The 23,173-nt window shown below is 41.6% G+C and overlaps 2 protein-coding genes across 2 annotated transcripts; both read right to left on the bottom strand.

Annotated features, from left to right (window-relative positions):
• Window positions 1-1,409: 1,409 nt before the first annotated feature.
• LOC139582238 (probable G-protein coupled receptor 63) lies at window positions 1,410-15,387 on the bottom strand. Its single transcript, XM_071412216.1, has 2 exons — window positions 14,887-15,387; window positions 1,410-3,144 (listed from the first exon to the last, which is right to left on the bottom strand). The coding sequence occupies exon 2, from the start codon at window positions 3,013-3,015 to the stop codon at window positions 1,753-1,755; it is 1,263 nt and encodes a 420-aa protein (XP_071268317.1). The 5' UTR covers window positions 3,016-3,144; window positions 14,887-15,387; the 3' UTR covers window positions 1,410-1,752.
• A 4,296-nt stretch (window positions 15,388-19,683) lies between these two features.
• Window positions 19,684-21,417, bottom strand: LOC139583065 (NADH dehydrogenase [ubiquinone] 1 alpha subcomplex assembly factor 4-like). The gene is made up of 3 exons (XM_071413782.1): window positions 21,140-21,417; window positions 20,652-20,743; window positions 19,684-20,561 (listed from the first exon to the last, which is right to left on the bottom strand). The coding sequence occupies exons 1-3, from the start codon at window positions 21,270-21,272 to the stop codon at window positions 20,253-20,255; spliced, it is 534 nt and encodes a 177-aa protein (XP_071269883.1). The 5' UTR covers window positions 21,273-21,417; the 3' UTR covers window positions 19,684-20,252.
• Window positions 21,418-23,173: the final 1,756 nt, after the last annotated feature.

Genomic DNA, 23,173 nt, shown 5'->3' with positions numbered 1-23,173 from the left:
CTGGTAATAGGCCATGAACATTTCCATATTCAACACTGTTTTATAAGCGGTGTGACAAATGCAACATTGAAGTGTGTGTAGCTAATATCAACAGCCAAGATGGAGGCAGACTTATGGAAATAAGCGTATGGTGAGATCATGTGTTAATACACAGTGGAAATGTTTCACACGTGTGTAGCCACTCAGTGGAGGGGCTGACAGGAAGTCCGGTCCCTGATGAAGGACGCCACTGGGAGATGCAGAGATGTGCTTCATTAACCCTAACCTTTAGAAAAACATTAACTGGTAAACACAGAAAATAGTCTTGCTGCATGTGAAACACACTGAGTGTACAACATATTAAGAACACCTGCTATTTCCATGACAAACTGACCAGGTGAATCCAGGTGAAAGCTATGAACCCTTATTAATGTCACTTGTTAAATCCACTTCAATCAGTGTAGGTGAAGGGGAGGAGACAAGTTAAAGAAGGATTTTTAAGCCTTGAGACATTGTGTATGGTGGGCCATTGAGAGGGTGAATGGGGAAGACAAAAGATGTAAGTGCCTTTGAACCAAGGCACTGGTAATGGCTGGTTTCCATGTGTTTGATGCCATTCAATTCGCTCCGTTCCAGCCATTATTATGAGCCGTCCTCCCCTCAGCACCCTCCACTGCTTTGAACGGAGTATTGTAGTTGTATTTTATTTTTAACCTTTTTTTAACTAGTCAAGTCAGTTAAGAACAAATTCTTATTTACAATGACGGCCTAACCCGGACGACGCTAGGCCAATTGTGCGCCGCACTATACAACTCCCAATCACGGACGGTTGTAATACAGCCTGGAATCGAACCTGGGTCTGTAGTGACGCCTCTAGCACTGAGATGCAGAGCCTTATATGGTAGAATGGTAGTAGGTGTCAGGCGCACTGGTTTGTGTCAAGAACTGCAACACTGCTGTTTTTTTCATGCTCAACAGTTGTCTGTGTGTATCAAGAATGGTCCACCACCCAAAGACATCCAGCCAACTTGACACAACTGTGGGAAGCATTGGAGTCAACATCGGCACCTTGTAGAGTCAATGCCCCAACGAAATGAAGCTGTTCTGAGGGCAGATGGGGGTGCAACTCAATGTTTGGTATACTGAGTGTATCCTCACTCATCCACAGTGTAGTACGTCTCTAAAGTGTATGGTACACAAATAGGATTCAAGGCCACGTTGAGACGAACATCTAAACAAATAGATTGCTGCAATTTACATTTGTTTAACCATTTTTCTATAAAGCTCTGAGTGGGTTGCTGAGTCAAACATTTTAGACATTTCTCTGCCTTCATGACATTTGTATAATTGCAGAAAACTTCCATGAAATCTAACATAAGACAAAAAAGTAAACCAGAAGTAAAAAACAAAGACTGTATTAACAAGGTAAGAAATGTCAAAAATGTTTATTAGATTCAAGTACAGTACACTGAAATTGCAAATTTTCACCAGATGTAGCAGCATTATGACTGGTATAGACTAACTAATAGGCACAAAACAATTACATAGAAATATCAATGACAAAATGTAATCTTGGTGGCCTTATGACCATATTCAAAACCACTGAAGCAGTTAATTGACATGCTTTGTAAACAGATTCTACTCAGCTAAAATATACTGTCGAAACCGCAATCACAACTCATTCATTTGACTGGCGGAGAACAAATTGGATAAATGGTCAAACAAAACCTACATGGCAGTGAAGTCAGTGTCCTCCAAGTCAGTCCAGTGTTATTAAACCACAGAGCGATGCTCCCCACACACATACACAGCGCTGGGTCGGATACGTCGCTTTGTGTGGCCGGGCAGCTGAGGAAGAAACTTGAAATACTTGGGCATCAGGTCAAGGCACGCGTCGCGGAACTTCTTGATCCGCCAGTAGTAAATGAGAGGGTTGAGTGCAGACTTGAGATAGCACAACAAAAGGAACCAGGTGCTGACTTCAAAGAAATTGGCCTTGTGGTAGAAGGGGCTGCTGAAGGTGGAAACCAGGCTGTAGGCGGTGAAGGGCGCCCAGCACACGGTGAACACCGAGAAGAGGATGAGGATGGTGGTGAAGGCACGCGTCTTGAAGCTCATGTCTATGTTCATCTCAAAGGGCCTCTGCAGGCTCATGAGCCCCAGCTTGCTGGCCTGACTCAGACAGATGCTGTCCGGGTGGCTGTGGATGCGCACAGCGTTGTGCCGGATGGTGTTCAGGATCCCCATGAAGGTGTACAGCATGACCATGAAGGGGATGAAGAAGAAGACCAGCATGAGGAGCAACACGTAGGCATGGTAACCCGGCTCGCTGGTGTAGCCGAACACACACTGTGGAGCTCTAGAGGGGATCTGGAGAGATGGGTGGCCTATGGCTAGTGGGAAAGATAAACATAAGGAGACAGTCCAAGCGATGACTATGAGCACTTTGGCTCTGTGGGGACTCAATTTGTCCTGTTTCTGGACTATGATCAGGAACCGATCTATGCTTATTATAAGCAGGATGACCATGCCCTCTATGACAAAGAGCCAGAAGAACATGGCCGACACTCGGCAGAAGACATCCCCGAAGATCCAGTGTGTGGTCACCACAGTAACCAGGGCAAAGGGCATGTTCAGGATGGCCAGCATCATGTCTGCGAAGGCCAGGCTGGCCAACAGGATGTTGATGGCGGATCGCATGGCGGCGCGCTGGTAGACCATCAGGACCACCACCACGTTCCCCAGGAAGGCCACCAACAGGATGGAGACCATGGCCGTGCAGAAGAACACCTGGAGGGGCATGTTGACACCCTGAACACTCTCCTGGGCCTCGACTGTTCGCGTAACTGTGTCCAGGTCCAGAGGTGAAAAGGAGGAGCCATATGAGCTGTTTTCCATGGACATGTCTTCCGTGTCAGGCTGGCCGTGGTGGAGGTGGTCAGAGAGGTTCAGCAGCCCTGCCGTGACGAGACAGCAGAGGCTGGTTTTATTGGTCTCCCCTGCCTCCACAGGGGGAACGACAGTGGAGTAAACCATTCTTCCACGGGGGGTGCAGGCTCGGGTTTAGGCATCGTTACTGGAGCTCTTCTCTTGCCAAACATGATGCCTTGGATGCTGTTCTTAGTTCAACTGAAGAAGCCAGCATCTTAGCATGGAGGAGAGATCCTGGGGATACAGAAAGGGAAATGGAGGCAAAACAGAAAGCGGGGACATTAGCAAGAAAACATAAACGTCAAATGCTATGTCTGTTTTTCCTTGATGATAATACCTTAAAATGGGTATTCTTTGTTTTAAAATGTTGCCTTTCTCAAAAGACAATATTGTGTATCAAATGAAATTTTGTCAAACTGAAACGTTTATATACACATTGATCTGCATGTACAATGCCTTCGGAAAGTATTCAGACCCCTTGACTTTTTCCACATTTTGTTACGTTAGCCTTGTTCTAAAATGGATGAAATATAAAACAATCTCAGCAATCTACACACAATAAACCATAAGGACCAAGCGAAAACAGGTTTTTTGATTTTTTTCAAATTTATTTAAAATAAAAAACAGATATACCTTATTTACATAAGTATTCAGACCGCTTGCTATGAGACTCAAAATTGAGCTCAGGTGCATCCTGTTTCCATTCCATGTTTCTACAACTTCATTTGAGTCCACCTGTGGTAAATTCAATTAATTTGACATTATTTGGAAAGGCACACACCTGTCTATATAAGGTCCCACAGTTGACAGTGCACGTCAGAGCAAAAACCAAGCCACAGGGTCGAAGGAATTGTCCGTAGAGCTCCGAGACAGGATTGTGTCGAGGCACAGATCTAGGGAAGGGTAAAACAATTCTGCAGCATTAAATGTCCCCGAGAACACAATGGCCACCATCATTCTTAAATAGAAGAAGTTTGGAACCACCAAGACTCTTCCTAGAGCTGGCTGCCCGGCCAAACAGAGCAATCGGGGGAGAAGGGCCTGGGTCAGGGAGGTGACCAAGAACCCGATGGCCACTCTGACAGAGCTCTAGAGTCCCTCTGTGGAGATGAGATAACCTTACAGAAGGACTACTATCGCTCAGAAGCCAGTAAAAGGCACATGACAGCGCGCTTGGAGTTTTCCAAAACTCTCAGACCATGAGAAACAAGATTCTCTGGTCTGATGAAACCAAGATTGAACTCTTTGGCCTGAATGCCAAGCGTCACGTCTGGAGGAAACCTGGCACCATCCCTACGGTGAAGCATGGTGGTGGCAGCATCATGCTGTGGGAATGTTTTTCAGCGGCAGGGACTGTGAGACCAGTCAGGATCGAGGCAAAGATGAACGGAGCAAAGTACAGAGAGATCCTTGATGAAAACCTGCTCCCGAGCGCTCAGGACCTCAGACTGGGGTGAAGGTTCACCTTCAAATTGGACAACGACCCTAAGCACACAGCCAAGCCAACGCATGAGTGGTTTCGGGACAAGTCTCTGAACGTCATCATACACAAGAAGACTGAAGGTAGTATGCAGTTGCAGTCTGGCTATGTACGTGTAAGCCCGGTTACTACACTATTATAAGCATGCCAACACAACCAGGCTGTATCACATCCGGCCGTGATTGGGAGTCCCATAGGGCTGTGCACAATTGGCCCAGAATCGTCCGGGTTTGTCCGGGGTAGGCGGTCATTGTAAATAACAATTTGTTCTTAACGGACTTGCCTAGTTAAATAAAGGTTAAATTAAATTAAATGTAAAAAAAATTGGCTTACCAATGCTCTCTATCGCCAAAATGCCCTAGCAATTTCCTGAATTATTTGATCCGTGCCAGGGAGATATTTTTAGTCCAAGTCAATGTTTTTCTGGGGACAACTCAAGACTTCAATAAAAAAGGCTTGTCACTAATATTTACATTTACATTTAAGTCATTTAGCAGACGCTCTTATCCAGAGCGACTTACAAATTGGTGCAATATAAACATTGGATACTGTTATTTTAGACTGACTGGTATCATTTACAATGGCTCCATGGCAAACGTCAAACAGAAAATGTTGGACCCGCTTTTCCTATGGAAGATTAGGACTGGCGGTGTTAAAAGCGGCAGACTATAAGCAGTCTTATCCATGAACGTGATTTTGTCTTAGACTTCCGCAGCACTTTCCAATATGCTCTCTTCTCTCATTTCTAGCTTTAGTCATTCCATGTGGGTTGAACAGACAAAGCGATTACAGGGGATTCAAAGCTTATTAAATAACTGTCAGTAAAAATGTAAATTTGTTCTAATTTTTCTGTTCACTGCCGGGAGGATATGATTGTGTGACGGCTGTTGCTAGTCCGAAACCTTGAGGCAAATTCTATCCATTTACCATGCTGCAGAACTATAATTATGTCAAAGATACCCCACCAGAGCAAAGGAGAGGGTAAAATGTTGTATTAATTAGATAAACAGGCTACCATAATAGAACAGGAACAAGTGTATTATTAGGCAATAATACACTGACTGGGGCATTGTGTGTTCCTCCTCTTACCTTGACAACAGGGTTAGAATACGCACGGCTAGATTATGAATAAAACCAAAAGGATACGTGTGGATGTGTGCAAACAAGCCTCAGACTGAAATCTATGTCTGCCTCCTGACTTCTCACTGACACGGACTGATCTTAACGCTCTGCCCTCTCCTCTCAGAATGACTCAAAAGTAAATTGGCGGCGATACACAAAGAAGCAGCATTTTAACCTATCACTTTTAAACATGAATTGGGGTGGTTAGAACAGTACTGGTCCAAGCAGAGTCCCTATTCAGATATTCATCATAATACAGTCATTTAAAAAATGTGATGGAAGAGAAAGAAAAATATTAGAGGAACATGTTTTCTATTTCAAGTACATATATATCCACAGAAACCATAGTAACTGCTAAAAAGGATCTGCCTGGTACCTTGCAAGTCAATGATAACACTGCATGTTGAGTAGTTGTGGAACCTAGCAACAGGGACCTGCATCCAGCTCGAATTTCTATCTGGTCGCTTTGTATCTCTTTCAAAAAGCTTTTGAGCCTTTTAACAACCACGACAAAAATAAACTAGGTATGTGTCCTACTATTTTGAATGTTTTAGTTGATGTATCATATAGTCCGTTTAGCCTTAGATGATCATTTGCCCCGGTAACTAGCCTGCGACTCTGGGAGAAAGTTGAAAAAGCAGTCAACAAAGGAAATTGTGTTTCTCTTTTTGAGTGTAGGAATTGTAATTACACATTTGTTACTGAGCTGGATAATATTGTTCAGCTATCAAAAGGTGAAATAAAACATAATAAAGCTGAGTAATTCTCAGAGTAGCAAAGTTACAAATAATAGTAGCAGGGCTGCTGACTATTGAAGAAAGCTTGGAGTAAAATTTTGCCTAGATGGGGTCTGGGGGTCCTCCCCTAGGAAACATGTACTGTTTTAAAAGCTAATTTCCTGCAATTTTATGTTTTTGACATGGCTTAAGACTATGACCAGGGTGAAAAAACACAGGTCAGGTGTATTCAGAATGCTTTGAACATTAATTTAACCCTCAAAATTGAGATTTCTTTTTTTGGTGGGGGTGAAATCTTAGGTGGTTTGACACTTTATTCAGACACTAATGAAATTAGATGGGGAGATAGGCAAATGGGAGAAGCAGTGTGGAGGTTGGAAGCAAGGATCCCTGTTGTCAGGTAGAAAGTGTTGGGGAGTGTTACCACTACACCAATGCTCTGCACAGGAAATACTAATATTAATGGTTGATGTCAGTGGGTAACCAAATCATAGACTGCAGTCTCCTTGTCCATAGATTGCTTTCAAGGTAAGGACAAAAACATATAGTATTTTGTCATTTGGGTGAACCATCTCTTTAAAATAGGTCCGGAGTGAGGGTATATCATTTCAAAGCCTACACACTATTGGGTTGCAGGCATTGGATCACTTAGTTGGGTTGTTAATACTGGGTTATTGATGTTGGGTTATTGAGATATGACCCAGTGGGTCGGTTAATTCTCCCACCAAATCCAGATGATCAGTGATCTGGCAAGCTCGTGAATGAGAATTGTCGCAGCTGTTTAGCAAGTCTACCAGGCAATCAGGGTTGCCATGTCTGCAATTTTCATGCTAAATTGGGCTACTTTGAAAACAATGTCGCGGTGAAAATGTATTGGTTGCGGGTTTTTGGGCTACTTCTAAATTGCACCACGGCCACCATGGCAATTTCTTAAAAATATACAGTACCAGTCAACAGTTCAAACACACCTACTCATTCCAGGGGTTTTCTTTATTTTTACTATTTTCTACATAGTACAATAATAGTGAAGACATCAAAACTATGAAATAACACATATGGAATCATGTTAGAAACCAAAAAAGTGTTAAACACCCTTTGCCTTGATGACAGCTTTGCACACTTTTATACAAAAAATATGTCGAAACGATATCACAGGAGTAATTGCAAATCAATTCGTGCCGCTTGTGTAGCCTGCCTGTACCTGGCAAACGGATTTAATAAAAAGCCTATAATTTCAGATTATTGTTGTTGTAGCCTTGTGTTATTAAGCAATTATTAATGGCCTTGTTTAGTTAATCAAGTTGGAAGTTATCAATTGTGATCATGGTCACAATCCTATCGCAACTGCCGATCAGCTGTTGTTAGAGTGCATTAGATTGATGGTAACAATCATTCAGATTTGGCTGCAGGTAAAAAAACACTTGCTGTTGTTGACAAGCATTGGCCTATTCAGTTCATATTCATATTAATCATATTTGATTCAGTGATTGAAATGATGACCCCATCCTCAGTAGCCTATTCCAGCAGGCTATTGGGCAACTCAAGCACTTCCTACCTAGAAATTGCCTCTGTTCATGTTGAATAAATTAGTCTGTGTATTTGAACTAAGCAAGCTGCTAAATCGTTCATTTTACATCTTGCCTAGGCTACTGTACGCTATCTGAAATTAGATGTAGACCTATCAGGGGCTAGCCTATAGGTTACCTGCATCTAGTTAACCAAACCATGGCAAAGTTGAATTACAATCATACAACCATATTTTAGTCAGTAGGCCCAGCCAATGCCTATTGAAATTACAAGTCAATCTTACAAATTTATAACGGTTTGTTGTCTTAACATCTGGCACATAATAACGGCACAATTGCCAGAAAATTGCCTAACGTTTGTTTTTTAAAGTTTATATTTGAAATTATATTTACTCTTGCAACATATTCAAATTCCTTTATTAGTCACATTACCTCGCAATAATGATTATTTAGATGGAAAACCACATTTTGCTTCTTAAGTCGTTAGAAGTTCAATTGAGATTCCTTCACGCGATAACGTAATGGAAAAAGGGTTTATTGGCTAAATGTGGCAACTCCTCTCTTGCTGCGAAAAAACACATTTTGGGCTAGTTTTCAGGCCTTGTGGGCAGGTTTTGAGTAGTCATTGGCTACGAATTTAGCTTGACCTGGCAACCCTGGACAAATGGGAAAGGCATTGTGATAGACCAAAAAAAGTGAGTAAAAAGCTAGCTAGCAAACATTACTAATTTTCATTCATGAATAAATTACCTAGCTATACTGACTTGCCTAGTTAAATAAAGGTAAACATTTTTTTTTTTTAACTCCCTTCCTTGACAACAGTTCTGCACTGATCCACGAAGCGCAAAAAGTATGAATTCCCTGACCTCTGTTGAGGCCATATCACCATAAATGCTGCATGGCCAATGCAGAAGTCGGCTTGACCATGCGCCCAGATGCACAATGCACTCCTCTCCAGAATGGGTTCTCTCCCGCCAATTTGTGCACATTCATTGTTTCATAATTTCATCGTGTGAATTGTTTGCATTTGATTGTTAGTGTATATCAATTCCCCATTACATGTCACCAGTAGTACATTTACCATTCATTCCTATAATTTCTCACCTACAATGTTTGTTACTTTGATTATGGTAATTTATTTTCATGCATTCAACCTATGCTACACTTGTGAGAAACACGTTTTGGTATATTTCATTCAATTTACGAGTTTTGTCAATTTAGTCGTTGTCTTTTGTTTGGAGCGCTCCTGTCAATGTTGAGTAAGGACACGCACGGATAGAAGTAGGCCTATAGACTACCTGGCCAGCGAACAAATGTAGGCATATAAATGTGCCCATTTGGGGATCTGATTAGTATTTCTAATTGATTTAACGCACCAACACTAATGATCTGTGGAGCTTCTCAAAGTAATGTTTTCTTCACCTCAAACAACAAGCAAACAAAGTCTATTTTTACATCCATTGAGAATTACGATAGTTCCTCAATGTATTTGGAAAATATTTCCAGATCTCTCCCTTTCAATAACCACTCAGCGTTAAAAGGAAAAAATGTAATGCTCTGATCCAGTGGAAACGTCATAAAATAGGCCTACCTGATAACTTCTTATCAGTGCTTGACTTGGACTGAAATAGGTTCCGGTAGTCATTTTGGGTGCTGGTACTGTTTATATTTAGGTGCAGGAGATACACAATACTTTTGAGCTAATATTCTATAAGAGGAACAGGAGCTCAAGCAGTAGAACATTTGAGGCGCCGATACTCAGCTCCGTTGAGCTCCTGCGCAAGTTAAGCACTGCTTCTAATCTCTTGCGCAAATAGCATACAGCTGTGTCTGTTCCGAGCTCACTCGTGAGGGAAACTCTGAGGGCCCAGAATATTTTATACAATGTTGCAAGTTCGCTAGCGCATGCTTCGGGCCTGGACCCAGCATTTTGATTAACCACATGACAATGATGTTGAGATATGAAGATGTTATTATAAATGAATCGAAACTGTTTCAGATTTTTTTTTATATGAAAACCATAACTGGCATGCAGATCGGTATAAATGGTAAGATAAATTGGGATTCAACATGAGAAAGGTTGCCGACTCCTCGTGTAGCCTATTACCGGCAACTTCAGGAGAGTAATGGAAGAATCTATGAAAGCCAGCAGGAGCAAGAGGAGAATCCTTTTTAGTTTTTTTTTAAGTCAGGTTAAGTTTTTTATATTCTGGTTATCTAGATCTCTGACGCCCTCTTGAGGCATTTGTCTTATTTTATCAAACCGTAAACTTAAAGCATCAGACAAGCTGTAACATTAGTCGTTAAGGGTAGACCAAGGCGTAGCGTGATTTGTGTTCATCATACTTTATTTAAATGTGAACCAGCGAAAAAAACAATAAACAATACAACGAACGAAAAGCTTCGTCGTGCAAAATACATGCAACCAAACAAAGACAAGATCCCACAACTGAAGGTGGGAAAAAAAGCTGCCTGAGTATGATCCCCAATCAGAGACAACGATAGACAGCTGCCTCTGATTGGGAACCATACTAGGCCAACAAAGAAAAAGAAAACATAGATATACAAAAACTAGAGTACCCACCCTAGTCACACCCTGACCTAACCAAAATATAGAGAATAAACAGGGATCTCTAAGGTCAGGGCGTAACACAAGCTCAATGAATATAAACTCAGGAGGGAAAAAACGTCCCTTTTTCAGGACCTTGTCTTTCAAAGATATTTCGTAAAAATCCAAATAACTTCACAGAGCTTCATTGTTGTAAAGGGTTTAAACACTGTTTCCCATGCTTGTTCAATGAATCATAAACAATTAATAAACAAGCACCTGTGGAACGGTCGTTAAGACACTAACAGCTTACAGACGGTAGGCAATTAAGGTCACAGTTATGAAAGGACACTAAAGAGGACTTTCTACTGACTCTGAAAAACAGCAAAAGAAAGATGCCCAGGGTCCCTGCTCATCTGCGTGAACGTGCCTTAGGCATGCTGCAAGGAGGCATGAGGACTGCAGATGTGGCCAGGGAAATAAATTGCAAAACAGCTGATCGTCCTCGCAGTGGCAGACCACATGTAACAACACCTGCACAGGATCGGTACATCCGAACATCACACCTGCGGGACAGGTACAGGATGGCAACAACAACTGCCCGAGTTACACCAGGAACGCACAATCCCTCCATCAGTGCTCAGACTGTCCGCAATAGGCTGAGAGAGGCTGGACTGAGGACTTGTAGGCCTGTTGTAAGGCAGGTCCTCACCAGACATCACCGGCAACAACATCGCCAATGGGCACAAACCCACCGTCGCTGGACCAGACAGGACTGGCAAAATGTGCTCTTCACTGACGAGTCGCGGTTTTGTCTCACAAGGGGTGATGGTCAGATTCGTGTTCATCGTCGAAGGAACGAGCGTTACACCGAGGCCTGTACTCTGGAGCGGGATCGATTTGGAGGTGGAGGATCCATCATGGTCTGGGGCGGTATGTCACAGCATCATCGGACTGAGTTTGTTATCATTACAGGCAATCTCAACGTTGTGCGTTACAGGGAAGACATCCTCTTCCCTCATGTGGTACCGTTCCTGCAGGCTCATCCTGACATGACCCTCCAGCATGACAATGCCACCAGCCATACTGCTCATTCTGTGCATGATTTCCCGCAAGACAGGAATGTCAGTGTTCTGCCATGGCCAGCGAAGAGCCCGGATCTCAATCCCATTGAGCACATCTGGGACCTGTTGAATCGGACGGTGAGGGCTCGGGCCATTCCCCCCAGAAATGTCTAGGAACTTGCAGGTGCCTTGGTGGAAGAGTGGGGTAACATCTCACAGCAAGAACTGGCAAATCTGGTGCAGTCCATGAGGAGGAGATGCACTGTAGTACTTAATGCAGCTGGTGGCCACACCAGATACTGACTGTTACTTTTGATTTTGACCCCCCACCCCCCCTTTGTTCAGGGACACATTATTCCATTTCTGTAAGTCACATGTCTGTGGAACTTGTTCAGTTTATGTCCCAGTTGTTGATTCTTGTTATGTTCATACAAATATTTACACATGTTAAGTTTGCTGAAAATAAACGCAGTTGACAGTGAGAGGACGTTTCTTTTTTGCTGAGTTTAGTTGATTTTTAATTTTTTTGTGAGTGTATACAGTGCATTCAGAAAGTATTCAGACCCCTTCATTTTTTCAACATTTTGTTACGTTACAACCTTATTCCCCCCTCATCATTCTACATACAATACACCATAATGACAAAGCAAAATCAGGTTTTTAGACATTTTTTTTTAAATGTATAAAAATATATAAACATATATATCAAATTTACATAAGCATTCAGCCCCTTTACTCAGTACTTTGTTGAAGCACCTTTGACAGCGATTACAGCCTTGAGTCTTCTTGGGTATGACCCTACAAGCTTGGCACACCTGTATTTGGGGAGTTTCTCCCATTCTTCTCTGCAGATCCTCTCAAGCTCTGTCAGGTTGGGAGGGGAGTGTCGCTGCACAGCTATTTTCAGGTCTCTCCAGAGATGTTCGATCGGGTTCAAGTCCGGGCTCTGGCTGGGCCACTCAAGAACATTCAGAGACTTGTCCCAAAGCAATTCCTGCGTTGTCTTGGCTGTGTGCTTAGGATTGTTGTCCTGTTGGAAGGTGAACCTTTGCCCCAGTCTGAGGTCCTGAAGATCCTTCTGTACTTTGCTCCGTTCATCTCTACCTTGATCCTGACTAGTCTCTCAGTCCCTGCCGCTGAAAAACATACCCACAGCATGCTGCTGCCACCACCATGCTTTACCATAGGGATGGACAGGTGATGAGTGTTGCGTGGTTTCCTCCAGACGTGACGCTTGGCATTCAGGCCAAAGAGTTCAATCTTGGTTTCATCAGACCAGAGAATCTTGTTTCTCATGGTCTGAGAGTCCTTTAGGTACCTTTTGGCAAACTCCAAGTGGGCTGTCATGTGCCTTTTACTGAGGAGTGGATTCCGTCTGGCCATCTGATTGGTAGAGTGCTGTAGAGATGGTTGTCCTTTTGGAAGGTTATCCCATCTCCACAGAAGAACTATGGAGCTCTGTCAGAGTGACCATCGTGTTCTTGGTCACCTCCCTGACCAAGGCCCTTCTCCCCCGATTTCTCAGTTTAGCCGGGCGGCCAGCTCTAGAAAGAGTCTTGGTGGTTCTAAACTTCTTCCCTTTAAGAATGATGGAGGCCATTGTGTTCTCGGGGACCTTCAATGCTGCAGACATGTTTTGGTACCCTTCCCCAGATCTGTGCCTCGACACAATCCTATCTCTGAGCTCTATGGACAATTCCTTCGACCTAATGGCTTGGTTTTTGCTGACATGCACTGTCAACTGTGGGACCTTATATAGACAGGTGTGTGCCTTTCCAAATAATGTCCAATCAATTGAATTTACCACAGGTGGACTCCAATCAAGTTGTAGAAACATCTCAGGGATGATTAATGGAAACAAGATGCACATGAGCTCAATTTCGAGTCTTATAGGATATGGTCTGAATACTTATGTAAATAAGGTATTCATGCTTTTATTTTTGATACATTTACAAAAAATTCAAAAAACCTGTTTTCACTTTGTCATTTTGGGGTATTGTGTGTAAATTCATGAGGAAAAAATGATTTCATACATTTTAGAATAAGGCTGCATTGTAACAAAATATGGAAAAAGTGGTCTGAATACTTTCCGAATGCACTGCACACACAAAAAAATAATGGGTTAAAAATAACCCAATTTCGGTTATCTGGTAACTCAGCACTGGGTAAATATTGGACAAAACACACACTGGGATACTTTGACCCAGCCAGCTGGGTTGCGTGAATAACCCATGTTGGGATGTTTTATTTACCCCAAAAACGTGGTTATTTTGACACAGCAGTGGGTCGCTTTTTACTCTTTTGCTGGGTTATTGTTATATCTGTATTTTTGACCCAGCAATGCATTATTTCTTACTTTATTGCCGGGATATTTTTTTCTCCCTTCTCTATTCAAGAATCTGTTTTTCCATTCCACAATTGTCTAGTGTTTGTGATCGCATGCCCACTGTAACCGATTCTTCTTGTTTTTAGCTGATAGGAGTGGAACACGGTGTGGTCGTCTGCTGCAATCACCCATCTGGGAAAAGGACCGTTGTTTGCCAGTTTGTGGCCCGCATGTTAGCTTGCACGATTCTTGCCATTCTCCTTCGACCTTTCATCAAAGAGCTGTTTTCGCCCACAGGACTGCCATTGACTGGATGTCTTATGTTTGTCGCACCATTCTCTGTAAACCCTAGACACCGTTGTACGTGGAAAGCCCAAGAGGCCGGCAGTTTCTGAAATACTGGAACGGGCGCACTTGCCACAGACGATCACACCACGCTCAAAGTTGCTTACATCACCACATCACTCACCCAATAACATCTTCAAAATGGGCAAACCATTTTTTTGAACGGGTTAGTGTACTTAATAAACTGTCCGCTGAGTTTATATCCCAACATTGGGATAGTTACCACTGTTATAATATGTACATAATAATGTTATTAATTTTATATTTGAATATCTAAATGTGGAAAAATAATCAAGGAAAGTTTAAATGTGCAGTGTACAAACTTAACATGATCAACAGGAATGACATTTACTCTCACATGTGGCCAAAAATAAGTATCTGGATTACATAAAAAAATACCCAGCATGAAAGTGAATAAAAACCCAACTGATGGTTAAATTAAGTCTTGGGCTATCCCTACAAGCCCCAAGTCTCTTTACTTACAAATTAACCCATATTTGTGTAATTCCAAAAACCCAACTGTCTGGATCAAAATAACCCAACTGGCAGGATAAAAATAACCCAGCGGTGGGTTACCAAATAACCCAAATTTAGTTGTTTTTAATCCAGCATTCTTTTGAGCGTAGGCCTATTTATTTGGATATTTTTGATAACATTATTATTATACTGTGGAATTAAATGTAAGATCAAATGCTTGTTTGATGAGAACCTAAGATTAGTTTAATCAAACAAGCAGAATTGTTTGAAAATATGTTTACATTGTATTAATTAAACCACTTTTTAGGGAGTAGTATTGTTTGTTACAGCAGAATCCTCAAGTGAAATTACCGTTTTCCTTCCAAAGTCAGGTTGACATCGTTGGGTTTCAGTAGACAGACAATTCCTCGCTGCTCGTTTCAGTCTTTCAGTTGATCCAATTCGCTGTCCAGATGCTTTTTGTAATTCCTCGAAGTCACAACTAGATATACTGTATTAATCTCTCATTGCACGCGAATTAATAAATCTAATCAAATAACATTATTTACAGTGCGAAAAACGGGCAATGCCACCTACACAATTCAACAAAAGCGGTAAGTAAAATGTAGTTCCGCGTATCATTCAGTCTTTGTTTTGCAGGGAATGGGTTCTCCGACAAAAGAAAACACCGCTAGATTTGTTTACAAGACAAAATCATGACTCAAAGAGGCATTAAACAATTTGAATTTCAGTAATTTCATTTTCTTTCCAACCCTCATCTTTCTGTTATCCTGAGAATGATAATTTCGTCTTTCACTATTCGGGGTTGACGGTATAATATTCCATCTCTGTTACGAACTACGATCACTGTCCGTATACTGGTTAACTGACAGTCCCATCATCCAATAGTATGGACAGCTTGGGTAGGGTCCTTTGTTAGGACACACCCATTATCCAGAGCTCCAATTGAAATGGACAAATGGCCATAAAAAGGCGTAACGTTGTGGTTCAAGACCTAGGCCAACAGGGCACGTGCATATAAGCGTTGTATTGGTACATTGTATACAATCAAACACAGAGATAAATACAATATTACAAGGTTCCATAAAGTATAGGGTTTGGTCATTAGATGTTCTTAATATTACACGTTTTGTGCATGTAATAGATAGCCTGCATCCCCTTCTTTCCATTTTTCCATTTATACAGTGTCAAGAAAAAGTATGTGAACCCTTTAGAATAACCTGGATTTCTGCAAAAATTGGTCATATAACTTGATCTGATCTTCATCTAAGTCACAACAGTAGACAAGCACAGTCTGCTTAAACTACTAACACACTAACAATTATAGGTTTTCATGTCTTTATTGAATATACAGTGTAAACATTCACAGTGCATGGTGGAAAAAGTATGTGAACCCCTGTTCACCCTCCTTTGGCAGCAATATCCTCAACCAAACATTTTCCATAGTTGCCGATCAGACCTGCACAACAGTCATGAGGAATTTTGGACCATTCCTCTTTACAAAACTGTTTCAGTTCAGCAATATTCTTGGGATGTCTGGTGTGAACTGCTCTCTTGAGGTCATGCCACAGCATCTCAATCGGGTTGAGGTCAGGACTCTGACTGGACCACTCCAGAAGGCGTATTTTCTTCTGTTGTTGATTTACTTCTGTGTTTTGGGTCGTTGTCCTGTTGCATCACCCAACTTCTGTTGAGCTTCAATTGGCGGATAGATAGCTTTACATCTCCAGCAAAATGTCTTGATAAACTTGGGAATTTTTCCGTCGATGATAGCAAGCTGTCCAGGCCCTGAGGCAGCAAAGCAGCCCCAAACCATGATGCTCCCTCCACCATACTTTATAGTTGGGATGAGGTTTTGATGTTGGTGTGCTGTGCATTTTTTTCTCCACACACAGTGTTATGTTTCCCTTCCAAACAACTCAACTTTAGTTTAATCTGTCCACAGAATATTTTGCCAGTAGTGCTGTGGAACATCCAGGTGCTCTGTTGCGAACTTCAGACGTGCAGCAATGTTTTTTGGACAGCAGTGGCTTCTTCAGTGGTGTCCTTCCATGAAGACCATTCTTGTTTAGTGTTTTACGTATCGTAGACTCGTCAACAGAGATGTTAGCATGTTCCAGAGATTTCTGTAAGTCTTTAGCTAACACTTTAGCTGATTCTTCTTAACCTCATTGAGCATTCTGCGCTGTGCTCTTGCAGTCATCTTTGCAGGATGGCCACTCCTAGGGAGAGTAGCAACCGTGCTGAACTTGGTCTTACCGTGGACTGATGAACATCAAGGTTTTTAGAGATACTTTTGTAACCCTTTCCAGCTTTACGCAGGTCAGCAATTGGCAATCTTAGGGCTTCTGAGATCTCATTTGTTCAAGACATGGTTCACATCAGGCAATGCTTCTTGTGAATAGCAAAATCTAATTTTGTGAGTGTTTTTTTAGAGCAGGGCAGCTCCAACCAACATCTCCAATCTCATCTCATTTATTGGACTCCAGGTTAGCTGACTCCAGACTCCAATTAGCTTTTGGAGAAGTCATTAGCCTAGGGGTTCACAAACTTTTCCCAACCTACATTGTGAATGTTTAAATTATGTATTCAATATAGAAAAGAAAAGTACAATAATTGATGTGTTATTAGTTTAAGCACACTGTGTTTGTCTATTATTGTGACTAACTTAGATGAAGATCAGATCAAATTTTATGACCAATTTATGCAGAAATCCAGGTAATTCCAAAGGGTTCACATACTTCTTCTTGCCACTGTATACCCATTGATTCTTGAAGAATATAACTTATAAATGCCTCATGAGCTTGGTTCAAGTCATACCCCATCATAACCAAAAATACAAGCTTGTTTTACTCCAATGTTTGTAAACAATCTCCATGTAAACACTGTATAACATGGTTAAAACTATACATTTCAATATCATGGATGGTTAGTCCTTGCATCCATAGCTCTGGGCTGGGAAATTCAGTTTTGGCGCCGGTACAGCCGACAAGCGCTGTATACAAATTGATACTTGGAGCCAAATATCGATATATCCTCCCAAAATAACATTGTGATAAGTAACTGTATAGATTTTTCCCCCCATAACTAATAGCTCTGTGTACTGTTAGGGACCACTGTAGCAAGTGTTGACTTTAGTGTCAGTCTGTTCCAGGTGCCCTGAGCTGTTGAGGGTAACCACTAGAGCAAGCAATAGTTCATGGGTGGCAGGTAGCCTAGCGGTTAAGAGCGTTGGGCCAGTAACTGAAAGGTTGCTGGTTTGAATCCCCGATCGAACTAGGTGAAAAATGTGCTCTTGAGCAAGGCACTTAACCCTAATTGCTTGTAAGTCACTCCGGATAAAGAGCGTCTGCTAAAATATAAATGTATGAACTTGAGAGTGGTTACATTTCTCCAAGACCATCCCTCAGCTTTCTACCAAAACACAGGAGGCGTGTCCGCTTTGTTGTTCCTTTTAAAACAATGTCCACTATTTTGCTAAAATAATGTGTTTGATTTATTAAATGAAACATCACAATAATCCACATCATAAACGTTCACAGAAAGTAAACAGCATCATCATGATTCTACTCTTTTATGAAATAAATGGCCCTGCAAAGTACACAGTGTACAAAACATTAGGAACACCTTCCTAATATTGAGTTGAACCCCCTTTTGCCCTCAGAAAAGCCTCAATGGACTATACAAGGTATCGAAACCGTTCCACAGAGATGCTAGCCCATGTAGACTCCAATGTTTCCCACAGTTGTGTCAAGTTGGCTAGATGTCCTTTGGGTGGGTGGACCATTCTTGATACACACGGGAAACTATTGAGCGTGAAAAACCCAGCAGCGTTGCAGTTCTTGATACACAAACCAGTGCGCCTGACACCTACTACCATACCCCATTCAAAGTCACTTAAATAATTTATTTTGCCTGTCTCCTCCCTTTCATCTACGCTGGTTGAAGTGGATTTAACAAGTGACACCAGTAAGGGATCATAGCTTTCACCTGGTCAGTCTATATATGTTCCGAATGTTTTGTACACTCAGTGTATGACACATTTTAGGAAGGATATTCCCACAAACAGTGACCTTATCCAAAAGGTGTATGGAAGTTTTCAAATTATAGCAAAGGTCTAGTGACCGACGATGAACACTACTATACTGTAGTACTCACTTGAAAGCAGTCATTATGTTACTGATCAATAGTTTATCATTTACATTTCCTTTTGTAAAAATCATCTGTCCTGAGTTGCAACACTCACCTCCGACTTCCAAACTGCCTCTGGAAGCAACGTCAGCACAATAACTTTTCATCCGGAGCTTCATGAAATGGGTTTCCATGGCCAAGCAGCCGCACACAAGCCTACGATTACTATGCACAACGCCAAGCTTCAGCTGGAGTGGTGTAAAGGTCGCCACCATTGGACTCTGGAGCAGTAGAAACACACTCTCTGGAGTGATGAATCACGCTTCGCCATCTGGCAGTCCGACAGACAAATCAGGGTTTGGCGGATGCTAGGAGAACGCTACCTGCCCCAATGCATAGTGCCAACTGTAAAGTTTGGTGGAGGAGGAATAATGGTCTGGGGCAGTTTATCATGGATTGGTCTAGGCCCCTTAGTTCCAGAAGGGAAATCTTAACGCTATAGCATACAATGACATTCTAGACAATTCTGTGCTTCCAACTTTGTGGCAACAGTTTGGGGAAGGCCCTTTCCTGTTTCAGCATGACAATGCCCCTGTGCACAAAGCGAGGTCCATACAGAAATGGTTTGTTGAGATCGGTTTGGAAGAACTTGACTGGCCTGCACAGAGCCCTGACCTCAACCTCATCGAACACTTTTGGGATGAATTGGAATGCGAACTGCGAGCCAGACCTAATCGCCCAACATCAGTGCCCGACCTCACTAATGCATGTGGCTGAATGGAAGCATGTCCCCGCAGCAATGTTCCAACATCTAGTGGAAAGCCTTCTCAGAAGAGTGGAGGCTGTTATAGCAGCAAAGAGGGAACCACCTCCATATTAATGCCAATGATTTTGGAATGAGATGTTCGACAAGCAGGTGTCCACATACTTTTGGTCATGTAGTGTATATAATCATGATACAGTATTTAAAACACAAGTGCTTGCTTGGATACCCACAGAAGACAAAAAAATCCAACATCAAAATGTTTTCCACTCTTAATAGGAATTACAAAAATACATAACATTGGCTCATATAAATGAAAAATTTAAGAGAGTACATTGCGATTTGTAGAAAGATGCCAAATTAGCAAGTGACAGTCAATTTACTGTCAGTTGTGACACAGGGATGAAAGCCTTGTTAGGAAAGTAATTAGCGAAGTAGCATGAATGGATTTGCAGGCCAATATCGCGTCATTCATACAATTATATAATTGGTTGATTTAGTCATTATTAAAATGTGTATTGAGATTTACTGACGATTGACACCAATCATATGGAGTAGCGTTACGACCTTGCCGTTTACAACACTGATTACCATTCCCACAATGAAGCTAGCTTTCCTTGGAGTAGCGGTAACAGTAGTGTACTGGGATTAAAATCATGCGTCTCCCTCGTTTCGTAACAGAAAAAAAAATAATTCCACACGTTCTCTATTCCTATCCTGAACCTTGAAGCAAGGCAGACAACCTTATAGTACATTAACATACATAAATAAATCACTTGGCTGATAGATGTCTTTAAAAGGCCAGGTATACTGCATATTTGTCCTAGGTATCTTTGATCTGCTTTGCGTCGTCCTTCGTCTTGGGAGGAATGATCTTCACCTCGAATGGGATGAAATGCTTTAGAAGTGCTTTAGTGTCTCTCGAGTCAAGAGAGTACTCCTGGGCAACCTTGTCCAATGTCCATGTTTGGGGAGCAATCTTGTGATTGTTCAGAGCTTTTAGGGCCTCAACAATAGACAGTTTGCCTTTGGGGACATCAGTGATCTCTACAATCCCATAGGGGTCCCCCGGTAGGCTGAACTTCAGTGGTCTGCGCTCCTCCACGTTCTCCTCAGTCATCTCCTTTGGAGCCTGTTTGTATTGAAACAGAGTAGGGTGCCAATCAAGCAAATAGCCCTCATTTGAAATGTCAATTGAATAGTCATTATTTTAGGCTCTCACCTCGGTAGGATTCTTTGATTCCACATACACAGACTTCAGCAAGACCAGGAGGGGGTCGTTTCTCTTGTGGATGGCATCATTGATCTCAGTAACTGAAGGAAACAAAATCGTTTAGGCCTCAGGGGACAAAGGACAACATATTAAAGATGTGTGACTGTGATACAGACTGGTATGTACTGGCAGCAGATCATGACGTTAGAAGCAGAGGGTGAACCCTAGTGTTAAATGGGTCATTTGCCATCTTTGCTGCTAGCTAGTTAGGTATCTTAGCTTGTGCTTGTTACAGAATTGGAAAACCACAAATACGTACTCAACACTAAAACCTTGGTTTCAAATAGCTACAAACCTGTAACGTTAAGAAACACTAGCCAGGACAGCAAGCTATGGTATACTTGCTAACAGCCTGGCTGGCGTAGCTACCGGCTGAGTTGACCCTCCCGACTTACACAAGTTCTTCAATGCAATAACAAAAATCCCTATGTACTCACCCTCTGTACTCTGAACAGGATCAATATGGGTCAGATGTCGGGGTGCCACTTCAGGTTTTGCCTTCCCAATCTCACGATGTACTCGGTTTTCTAAATTAAAATTCCTAAACAACCGTGCAACTCGTGCCCCCATTTTTGACACGATCACCTCCAAGAACTCTCAATGCACAATCCATGCTCGAACGGTCTAAGCCCTCTCTCGGGAGAACGGGTTCCAACATTTTCGACGGAGAGCGAGACGGTTCTATCATGGTAGCAGGAAATTATACAGCGACCCCGTCTGGCGCAGAGGACATCAAGCATCTTGTTCCGCGTCCATAATGTCGCTAGGCACACAATTGCCGACAGGTGGCAGCAGAACCTTGGAGCCTATTCAGTACGAGTACAGTACAGTGTAGGTAGGCAGAAAGGATGGGAAACCTATATGAAGCCTCTTTTGTGTAGTGTACAGTTTGTTCTATGAGTGAGTGTGAGTGACACTTCTAATCTGACGCTAAAACCGAAGATGAACTGGTTATCGTAGGTAGGTAAACACTAGAGTATTACAGGTTTTCAGTCTTTTTTTTTTTTAAATAGGAAAACATTATCCTGCAGGTTTTACATTCATAAATGCAGTGAATATAACATCTGTATTTGTTAGTGCATCTATAGGTTGAGTTTGAGTGAGTCTGACTTGGTTGTGGGTGGATTATATAGGAGCCTGGATTGTGTTTTCTCTCTCTTGAGTAGCTTGCCCAGCCAAATCACTTTTACATAAGTGAACCCTATAGAGCACATCTGGCAATGATCTACTGCCAAGGACAAATATCAAAATACTGTAGCCTACAGTATTAGAGAGAGACAGACATTTTGCCTATACAGTGCCTTCAGAAAGTATTCACAGCTTTTGACTTGTTCCACATTTTGTTGTGTTAAAGTGGGATTAAAATGGATTTAATTGTCATGTTTTTGTCAACGATCTACACAAAATACTCTGTAATGTCAAAGTATTTTTTTTTATTTTTTTTTTACATCTGTAAAAACAATTATGAAAAATAAAACAGTAATATATCTTGATTAGATAAGTATTCAACCCCCTGAGTCAATACATGTTAGAATCACCATTGGCAGCAATTACAGCTGTTAAATCTTTAAGAGCGTTCCACACCTGGATTGGGCAACATTTGCAAATTATTATTTTCAAAATTCTTCAAGCTCTGTCAAATTTGTTGCTCACCATTGCAGGACAACCTTTTTCAGTTCTTGCCATAGATTTCCAAACAGAGTGAGTCCATGTCACTTATTAGGTGACTTGTTAAGCACATTTTTGCTCCTGAACTTTCTTAGGTTTGCCATAACAATGGGGTTGAATACTTATTGACCCAAGAAATTTCAGCTTTTAATTTTTAATTAATTTGTAAACATTTCTAAAAACATAATTCTACTTCGATTATGGGGTATTGTGTGTAGGCCAGTGACCCCAAAAAATCTCAACTTAATCCATTTTAAAATCAGGCTGTAACACAACAAAATGTGGAAAAAGGCCAGGGGGTGTGAATACTTTCTGAAGGCCCTGTATATCATTGACTCGTGTGCCACTACTCATGTTCATAGGAATTGACAGCTTAAGTGGCATTTGAGCAATGATGAAAACGTGTCAAAGGTCATGGACTACGTACATTTGATATTGCCTGGCTATTTCATTACCTGGGTCATGTTTCTGACAGTCGGATCAATCCTAAACACAGCCACGGCCATTGAGATTAATGATGAACTCATCGCACTACAGTACCAGTCAAAAGTTTGGACACACCTACTCATTTAAGGGTTTTTCTTTATTTTTGCTATTTTCTACATTGTAGAAAATAGTGTGCAAAGTAGCCATCAAGGCAAAAGGTGGCTACTTTGAAGAATCTAAAATATATTTAGATTTGTTTAACACTTTTTTGGTTCCTAACATGATTCCATATGTGTTATTTCATAGTTTTGATTTCTTCACTATTATTCTACAATGTAGAAAATAGTAAAAAATTAAGAAAAACCCTTGAATGAGTA

This window comes from Salvelinus alpinus, chromosome 8 (genome assembly GCF_045679555.1).
Source record: "Salvelinus alpinus chromosome 8, SLU_Salpinus.1, whole genome shotgun sequence".
NCBI lineage: Eukaryota > Metazoa > Chordata > Actinopteri > Salmoniformes > Salmonidae > Salvelinus > Salvelinus alpinus.
The sequence above is the reverse complement of the archived record's forward strand: the minus strand, read 5'-3'. Positions and strand labels throughout refer to the sequence as shown.